This window comes from Ylistrum balloti, unplaced genomic scaffold (genome assembly GCF_031769215.1).
Source record: "Ylistrum balloti isolate Yb309-2 unplaced genomic scaffold, AGI_CSIRO_Ybal_v1 Utg369852, whole genome shotgun sequence".
In the NCBI taxonomy this organism is placed as follows: domain Eukaryota; kingdom Metazoa; phylum Mollusca; class Bivalvia; order Pectinida; family Pectinidae; genus Ylistrum; species Ylistrum balloti.
Genome location: NW_026782004.1, coordinates 214,662 through 225,020, shown reverse-complemented (window position 1 = coordinate 225,020; position 10,359 = coordinate 214,662). Strand labels below are relative to the sequence as shown.

The window sequence follows — 10,359 nt, the reverse complement described above, 5'->3', positions numbered from 1 at the left end:
GAAAAGAAACCAGATTCGAGTATATTTTTTAATAATGTGGATAGGGTGGGAAGAAGCAAATTTTGAAACATTCATTTAATATGCCATTAGGTCCAGGTGATTTACCACAATTCAATCTTCGTATAGCGCTATTAATTTCCTGTAAAGAAATATGGGCATCTAATTCTTCAAACACAGTATTATTGTCACTATACTAATGTCGTCATGAAAAACTTAATCAGTATTTTGTGAACAAAGACAAACTTTTAAAGTGACTATATCGTTGACTGTAGTTTTAAAAAGGCGGGGCCGCTTTCTTCTTCCCAATGTTTTTGTTTATAAAAGAACCTTTGATCATATTTACTCGAATATTCCAACATATCACCTTCGACACCAAGGTATTGTCGTTTTAACTTCCTTTCCATTATTTGATACTCCTTTTTCTTACTTATGAGAACAGCATGCATCGAGTGACATTTGTTAACATCGAAACTATTTAAAACAACTAAGTATTGCTTACGCTGAGATTTCAAATGATCATCAAACCAGGGTATATCATCGGAACCAGAAAAAGTATTAGAAATAAGGTTCAAAGGGTTTTTTTCATGGTATTATTGGACAGTCTTCTTTGAAAGAATGGTCACATAATACCAAGTAGAACATCAGTAAAAATTACTAACACATGTATATACATGTGATACAGAATCTTGATTTTCATCATTGTGGATTAAAACTGACTTTTTTAAGGGAAAAAATCTAAGTTAAGACTAACATATCCTGTAAAATAGTGCTGATACTCTGCGTTCCATTTTAACACAGGTCGATCATAAAGTTCATCACCATCGACTTCAAACCTTCGCGAGGGCATCACAGCATTTTTCAATGTGCAAAGGAGCATGATCAGATAATTCAACAAATTTACAAACCATGAACCTTTTAACCATATCAACAGACTAAATGGCAATAATACATAATCAATAACACTCATACAATTTGCACCATGAAAAGTAAATCACCAGAGAGATCGTCTAAATCCCCACCATTCAGTATCGGTAGAACAGTGGATTAATAAAAGTTTGATAACCTAGTACCAAAATCGTTACCTCCTGGACCGTGTTTTTTTCTAACTGACAGAAGCATTTCTTCATCAGTATCACCAAAATAATTGAAATAGATTCAACGTGCGATTTTATTCATACATGTAAAATATCAAAGGAAATAAAATCTTCAGAAGTACGTGTACGACTATTTAAATTATCTAAGACTATTATATTCCTGAATTCAGAATATTCTATTAGATCATTTTCCAGAATTGAAAAAAAATCACAGTTATAATGTTTATAATAACGAGATGAATTGGGTGAAAGATATGTGAATAAAAATATTAGTTTATTCGTATGACTAGTTAAACGGTTGTCAATAGTAACTGGTATGATGGTATCATTCAAAAAAGAATATCATTGCTCATTAATAACACTGACCCACCACCTTGTGTACAGCGTGTTCATTTTCGTTGTACAATCATGGGATGAAAATCGTTCAACTCCCACGTGTAGTCATTTGGAATCCAACACGCAGATAAAAATTTTGTATCATATTTAAAAATAAAATTTTGGAATCCTACAAATTTTAATTTGTTTTCTAAATCACCATTCACATTTAAGGAAACAATCTTAATATCAGAATTTGTAACAGCTTGTTCTGCCAAATCAGACTTACTACTGTCATTAATTATTACCCCTGACAACCCCTATCTACGAGACTGCGTAGCTGTACATTTGAATCGACATCTCCACATGGAATAGCGTTGGCCGGAAGTCGGTGTCCGATCAAAAGCATCACGGTAGGACTGCCGTCTGATGTCTCCTTGTGAGGAACTGGGTGTTGTCTCTGTAACTTCATCCGAAGAGACATCATGGCACAGTTTTCCGTGAATGTACAGCCGATCTTATTATTCTGTTGGACAGGGAACATTCACCATTAAACACAGTCAGTTATTTTGAAGGACGCGTCTGTAAAACCTGAGAACTCCTGTGGTTTACATAGCAAGTTGTGAACTATGGCCATCTCTATCCTGGGCCAAATTCTCATCTTCCTATTCTATTTCCTATAAGATCTCACACATTACTACAGTAATACGCAGAAATCATCTGCCACCCCGGATTTGGTTAAAACAAATAAAGCTGCGAGAAGATCTAGAATTTGAAAATACATCAGAACAATTGATTATGACTGTAGCAATTAAAATTTGAAGATTGACAACTGAAAACTCTTGACCATTGAAAGGGATCTACAACATCTACAGTTAACTATATCTTAAAGCTATCCATTACGCTAAAGAAAAGAAAGAAAATGACAAGAAATTGATTCACCACTACATTTTTTAAAAAGATATCTTTTTCTCTCTACTGTTGCAATGCTTCTATTTAATGCAACTACATAGTACAGAGAAAATCTAAAATTCATTCTTTTTCTCATTCAGATTATGACTTATATTTATAAATAGCAGTCAATAAGTCAATTCTTTTATGTAATCCATTAGATTGTTGCAACATCAGTCCATGTTCTTAATTTTCAAGCAGCAAGTCCATGAGCTTTTTGCAGGTCCAATGTAATGATATACAATGCACTAAATGCGATACTAGAAGCAAACATAATCAAATCTTCTTTTAACAAAGAAAGTCAACTATGTCAGGTAAAATCAGAAACGTATAATCGAGGGATTTAAGACTGTTTTTCTACTTTTCCTGTTTGTTTTAAATGCTAGAAAATCCATGTTTGTATCTATTTTGATATCTAATTATTATAATTGTCTTGACATGTGCTAATCATAACGTATGAATTGATATTTTCTGTATGATGATTGTACCATGGAATATTTTGAATCGAAATACTGTATCAACTATAGTTGATTAGCGTTGCTGTTAAATTAGTATAGATCTCAATTTTCAAATTAATCTCGCTACCTTTTGAGACAAACATTTTCTGTTTACTTAGATTTTTTAAAAACAAAAAGCGTGTTTGTGCTTTTCACAACTGAAGTATCACCCTATATCTCAGAAAGTAATTTGTAAATCCGTGGCACTTAAATTCTCAATAATTTTCCGTTGAACAATGTAGTTTTTATGATTTGTCATTTTAATTCATTTGTGTTACTAGATGAGATTCCCTTTTCACTGTCAAATTTGCTTTGGTTAGACCGGTCATTGCAAATAGTCATACAACGTCAGTCTTAATCAGTGTCATACGTTGTACAAAGTCTTATCTAGGTATACTCGTTATTTCTTATTGATTACAAGTTATGGAAACTTAGTTAATCACTTGTAGTAGACATGAACATTTTTTCTTTAGAACACGGTTTTGATACATGTAGTAGTGTGTATTCGTTATTTTATTAAATTGTTTGTATTTTATTTAACAAGCTGACAAGACATATTTTTCTATCAAGCTGACAAGACATATTTTTCTATCAAGCTGACAAGACATATTTTTCTATCAAGCTGACAAGACATATTTTTCTATCAAGCTGACAAGACATATTTTTCTACCAAGCTGACAAGACATATCTTTTCCTACCAAGCTGACAAGACATATTTTTCTATCAAGCTGACAAGACATATCTTTCTATCAAGCTGACAAGACATATGGTCACAACAAAGGTTCTCAGGTTACTCCATTGTATAGTATTCTACCACGCTGACAAGACATATATTTTTATACCATACTGACAAGAAATTATAGTTTTTCTACCAAGTTGACAAGACATCATTCTCCACCAAGCTGACAAGATATATGTTTTTTTCTGCCAAGCGGACAAGACATTTTTTTTCTGCCAAGCTGACAAGACATATATTTGTTCTACCAAGCTGACAAGACATATATTTTTCTACCAAGCTGACAAGACATATCTTTTCCTACCAAGCTGACAAGACATATCTTTTTCTACTACGCTGACAAGACATATATTTGTTCTACCAAGCTGACAAGACATATATTTTTCTACCAAGCTGACAAGACATATCTTTTCCTACCAAGCCGACAAGACATATCTTTTTCTACTACGTTGACAAGATATCTATATTTTTATACCATGCTGACAAGACATATTTTATTCTACCAAGTCAACAAGACATTATTCTGCACCATGCTGACAAGACATATGTTTTTTCTGCCAAGCTGACAAGACACATATTTTTCTACCAAGCTGACAAGACATAAATTATTCTACCAAGCTGACAAGACATATATTTTTCTACCAAGCTGACAAGACATATATTTTTCTACCAAGCTGACAAGACACATATTTTTCTACCAAGCTGACAAGACATATTTTTCTACCAAGCTGACAAGACATATGATCACAGCAAAGGTTCTGGGTTTACTCCGTTGTTTTTTTCCAAAACCAGTTATTTTCTCTCTAAAGGACACTAGAATTCAATTTCCGAGTGCAACACACGTATTCTGTGTAAAGAGTGATTAATTGAATTCCGACAAATCGACATTACCGTCATTCCTTAATATATACCAACATTTCATATTGTAATATCATTTTATCTGAAATTAATTCCTGGTAATAGATAAGATAGTGGGGCTAGAAATGTTTTACGACGGAAATAGAACATTGACTAGGAATAGTGTGAACACTGCCTCATGTCTATTTTTAGAACATGTATATATCCACATGACAGTGTGTATACAGTCAGTCGGGATATCGAGGATCAAGTCAGCCAGGTAAGTAACATTACATTGCTATATAACTATATCTGAAAACTGGAGAAATAATATAAAATTGTGTCCATATTTTAATACTAAACAAATGAGGATTATTTGATAGTGACTACCATCTAGTATGAGTTAGCAAAAGACAGCATCTGTCGTGTTGTATCAGTTATACATATATGTACATATATGGTGTGATTTCATTATTACTAGAATTAAAGAAAACAATTATTGTCAAATATCAGCTAGTCAACAGTCTTAACTATGTATCTTATTAATCAGTCTGGGACGAATTCAATTCTTGTAGCGTCATATAATAAATTTAGGTTTCAGTTATCTAAAGTGACCTGGCGGACTTCGTGGTTACATACCTGATAATAGATATACATATCTATCTAGCTTAAAAAGATCAATTCATTTGTTTGTTTTGAATTATTGTTGACACGTTTATAGTGTCATCACACTGAAACGGTGTGACGTTGACATATAAGTATGCCGCGTTGATTATATTATACTAACAATGGTCCGCTAGTTCTTGTACATCCTTTTCAATGTTGAGCGACATTACCATCCCTGTTTTTGACTGTGTCGAGTTTGTTGGGACGTTACATGTGAGGCAGTGTCTCATTAGTTGTTAAACAGACGCTTCTGTTTAAAACATTCAAAAGATTAGTCACTTCTCACGAACATGGAAAAGGGAGGGTAAAATTCTAATTGGTATCCATGCATGGCATTGAACAAAGTTTTGGGTGGTTATTGAAACACAAACATTATCATCATTCAGCTTTATCATATGCAAATAGAGCATACGTACGTGTATCTGTAATCGCATTGTTCCTCAAAAGAGATAACTTCCAAAAAAAGGGGGACAAACTTTACAGACGCTTACAGACACTTCCGTTACTCGCATCTAGTTTAGTCTGGTACGGTTGGTCACCATTACTCGCAATTGCCCTGTCGTGTAATGTATGCGAAATAGTTCTGACGTCATACGCTGTGTATGATATACATACTAAATATTGTTCTTATAAACCACAATTTGCAGAAAAATACATACTCGGAGGGAAACATTTCCAATAATTGCATAATTCTGAAACTAAAATGCAAATAACACTGCAGTCTGGATACGACACATTGTTAAGATCGTCTACGGTCCATCTAAAAAATGGTTTAGTTTCATACAAGTATTTAAATCTTTCAGTAAAAGAATAATGGCGTCCGTTTCTGTGCTCAACAACACTTTCTGTTGCCTGAAAATGTGTAGTAATAAAAGTCTAAAGCCAAGTGACAATAAAGTCCATGTTCGAGCACCTTATCAGCGCAAGGAAGGCGGGTTCAACGCCAAGGAAGGTAAGCATAGCATTATATGGTAGATTACCAGCGCAAGGAGGGCGGGTTCAACGCCAAGGAAGGTAAGCATAGCATTGTAAGGTAGATTAACAGCGCAAGGAGGGCGGGTTCAACGCCAAGGAAGGTAAGCATAGCATTGTATGGTAGATTATCGGCACAAAATGAATTTCATGCATACAAATTACATTCAAACAAGATTTTTATCAATGCTTGTGTCAGAGGCAATGCTAAGATATGTTCCTGTGTAAATAATAGTAAATATATTATGTATTGAGTTCATAACATAAATATATCTACTCTTTTATTTACTTTACTATTTACTTTTAAATGTATTGATATATCTTTCAGCCGATTTATCTATGACTATAAAGAGAGGGATATCTAATTGGTTAATGGTAGTCACTTCAGATATCAAACAAATGCCCAACAAACTGACCTTCATTGTTATATAAATTTAGCGGAAATGCTCGCTGTCTGGGACGTCAATGGAGAGGCGAAATTTCACATGAAATGTTGGAAGACCATGCGGGAGGCAGCAACCAAAAAGTCGAAATCAGATAACAACTTGCAAAACAGTAACAACGTAAAAAGCAACAACCATGTCACACCTGAAAACCAAGGTTCATGTAACACGCACATAACAGAGCTGGAGAAACTGCTAGTGGCCGAGGCATCTTTGACAGTGGAATTTTATAACTCTGACGTCACGTTAAAGAGAGAAGCTAAGAGGATAGCTTCCATGCTGAGGAAGTGTAAATATTCTATAGTGTTTACTGGTACGTACTGAAATTTTTTAATCATCTTACTGTGGCCAGTTCAATAACATATTTGCGATGGCGCTACTGCCTTTCAAATTCAAATTTATGATATACCTCATAGTCAGATGGTGTCTTTTTCCCGTTCAGGTTGGTAATGTCAATAGAATAGAAGTTCTTATAGCACAACCAGTGGCAGAGTATGACGTTTCGATGGCTACACGGTCACCTTCATCAGACAAATGACCAGTGTAAACTGACGTACGTAGTGTGCGAGATGGTGAAGAATCAACCTATTTTACCGCTGAACTCTAATCCTATATACACTATAATCTAAAATAGTGTGACGAGATGGTACACATATTTCATACCAAAAAAGCAATACATGGTAACAATACACTGTAGTCAATTCGGCTACGCTTTGTTTAGCACTTGGTCATCGATGTTGTTACCATCTGGCGTGATTTTTGGTCTATAATCTGTATACCATCTCGTCACACTATTTTAGACCTTAGTGTACATAGGATTAGAGTACAGCGGTAAAAGTTGGTCGATTCCTTACCATCACGTATGGTGCTTACGTCAGTGCCAGTGCTCTCCACAGTCTCATGGAGGTGACCATGTAGTCATCGAAACGTCACACTCTAATCTTCCACTGGTTGTGTAATAAGAGCTTCTATTCTACTAAGAAGGTGTCTGTTTGTTTTACTAGGATCTGGGATATCAACACCTACAGGTGCTGGGGATTACAGAGGCATCAACGGCAAGTGGACAAACCAGGACAAAAACAATGGTAAACCTCCTGTCTGTTTACAAATAATATCATGCTTGTATGGGTAGCGTTAGATTCAGATTTTATATCACAATTACATAAGTGACATTTTCCTTGCAGAAAAAAATCATACATAATGGAATAAAAAGAACACTTATTGTATTCTCATGCTTCAGCAGGAATTAAGACATACATATAACTGAACGAACATTTATATTAAATATATGAGCAGTTCTTCTTGGACAGCAATGTCCTTGAATCTTGCAAAACTCCGATTGCTATCATGAATTTATCATGAAAGGACCGAATACCTTTATTGATTCTTACAAGCAGGTGCAGCAACTGCTAAAAGTCGTGGTCCTCGAATTGAGGACATTCGACCGACCTACACACACGAAGCTTTGGTCAAACTTCTGGACATGGGTCACGTGAAGCACGTAATCAGCCAGAACACGGACGGTCTGCACCGACTCTCTGGCATTCCTGAAAGCAAGTTGTCCGAACTCCATGGTAACAGCTTCATAGAAAAATGTGAATCCTGCGGCACGACTAGTGAATTACATCATGGATATCGAAAAGGGCCGACAGACGCATCTATCCCGCCGACTATTTGCGAGATGTGCAAATGCAATCATCGAACTGGTCGACGATGTGCTGAAAAGGTAGTCTGTTCAATATTTGTATCACCCAATTACTCAAACATGTTAATATATAATATAAACAGACATCTGCTTTCCAATCAAACACTTTTATAATCACTTTTATTTTTTATAGTCTTAAAATTCAAATCCAAAATCCTTATGATAAGCAAAAATACGTAAGATTATTCCAGATAAGCAGATGCAGTTTCTCAATTGTGTTTTTTTTTTTCTTCTCAGAACTGCGGTGGTTATATGCGGAGTACCATTGTCAAATTCGGTGACACATTAGACGAAGAGGTTCTCGGTGGCGCAATGGCACAGGCAGAAATGGCTACATTTATACTAGTCCTAGGTTCAAGTCTGCTCGTATCACCAGCTAACAGTCTTATACAAACGGACAAAGAACCACTACGACTAGCAATCTGTAATCGGTGAGTAGTTTAAGTAAATTGTCTTAACTTTTTTTCCTTTGTGGTTCGTTGTTAAATGGATTAGACGTGCAAATACAACCGTTTTTTAACCCTGCATTTTGTTTCTTAAAATGAAATTCACGAATACAGTAAATGATCAAATCAGACAACCGTCATGCATTATCTATCTCACACTATATGTTTTCTTTGAGAAAATAAATCTTTTGCAAATCATAAATAAATTTGACTTCCAGACAGGTAACGGCGTACGATGTGAAGTGTTTCGAAATAGACAACTCTGGAAACCAGCTTGGATCGCGTGTATTCGGCGACTGTGACGACCTCATGCGGGAGGTGATGAGGTGTCTGATGGATCCGGACGAACACCAACTCTGGGAGGACGGACGTGCGGACAGAATGAAAACATACGATTCCAACAGGGCTCATAGTAGCCGTCAAAGGAATGTTTGATTAAGTTGTAGTCTCGTTAACAAACTGTTGCTGAGGGCGAACCTGTGTGTGAGTGAGATACACGGCTTTTACAATCAAAACAATCGAAACATCGTCGTAAAACCTTTTACTGTGTATACTATTGTGAAACTGACATACTTTTATCTATTGTGTTCAGATTAATACATAATATCACGTACTAAAACATTTTAAGTCCTTGATAACATTGAAGTATCTAGCACTCGCTATTCATATTGTGTCAAATGACTGATAATTACATAGGACAAGGAAGTTATCTCTAAATGGCTGCATCTGTTGTTTACAAAACCAGCCATGCATGAAATTATTTCATACTTGTTATTGATATCAATAAGATGAAATTATATTATTGCAAAGTATAGAAACACGTAACAATTCAAGTATATAGATTTAAGTCATTATTGTGTGGACGGAATTCATCTCCACGTAACCAATGGTCTCTTCAACCCGGACAGGCGTGATGTTTTCATATAATGCATGCTTGTATCTATTGTGACAATGCATAACAAATGATTCATAACAAATGAGATTATTAAAAGCCCGAGAAATGCATGACTTGTACTGAGTTTGAATAACTGATATAACCGGTAATTACATCTCTGTAAACATTGGTTTCAAAATCGATAAAAAAAAAACGTATTTGAATTCATGTACGGACGAACTCCATTTTCAACATTGTCAATGGTAACTTGCTGAGTGTATATAATAACTGGACATTATAACTCTGTCATACTCTATTTCATCCCCTGGTACACTCAACCGAAGTTTACATCAAACTCTGATGTGGGTAACATGGAGTTTATAGCAAACTGTGATCTCGGTAACATATGGTTTAGTTTAAACTGTGATCTGAGGAATGCCTTGTTTCAATCAAACTCTTGTTTGGTGGGTAACATGGAGTTAACATCAAACTCTGATGTGGGTAACATGGAGTTAACATCAAACTCTGACCTGGTGGGTAACATTGAGTTAATATCAAACTCTGATGTGGGTAACATGGAGTTAACATCAAACTCTGATGTGGGTAACATGGAGTTAACATCAAACTCTGATGTGGGTAACATGGAGTTAAATTCAAAATCTGATGTGGGTAACATGGAGTTTACATCAAACTCTGAAGTGGGTAACATGGAGTTTACATCAAACTCTGAAGTGGGTAACATGGAGTTTACATCAAACTCTGATCCGAGTAACATTAGGTTTACATCAAAGTCTGATCTGAGTAACATTAGGTTTACATCAAA

General features: G+C 35.3%; 1 protein-coding gene across 1 annotated transcript; it reads left to right on the top strand.

The window, feature by feature from the left end:
• Positions 1–5,909: 5,909 nt before the first annotated feature.
• Positions 5,910–9,097, top strand: LOC132545694 (NAD-dependent protein deacylase sirtuin-6-like). Its single transcript, XM_060209384.1, has 6 exons — positions 5,910–6,048; positions 6,507–6,824; positions 7,516–7,596; positions 7,909–8,237; positions 8,454–8,647; positions 8,881–9,097. The coding sequence occupies exons 1-6, from the start codon at positions 5,910–5,912 to the stop codon at positions 9,095–9,097; spliced, it is 1,278 nt and encodes a 425-aa protein (XP_060065367.1).
• Positions 9,098–10,359: the final 1,262 nt, after the last annotated feature.

Bases quoted from the DNA above. Each gene is read 5' to 3' on its own strand.
- LOC132545694 (XM_060209384.1), top strand. From the start codon at position 5,910: ATGGCGTCCGTTTCTGTGCTCAACAACACTTTCTGTTGCCTGAAAATG. The intron at 6,049-6,506 runs GTAAGCATAGCA...ATATAAATTTAG, and splicing joins CGGGTTCAACGCCAAGGAAG to CGGAAATGCTCGCTGTCTGG. The intron at 7,597-7,908 runs GTAAACCTCCTG...TCTTACAAGCAG, and splicing joins AAACCAGGACAAAAACAATG to GTGCAGCAACTGCTAAAAGT.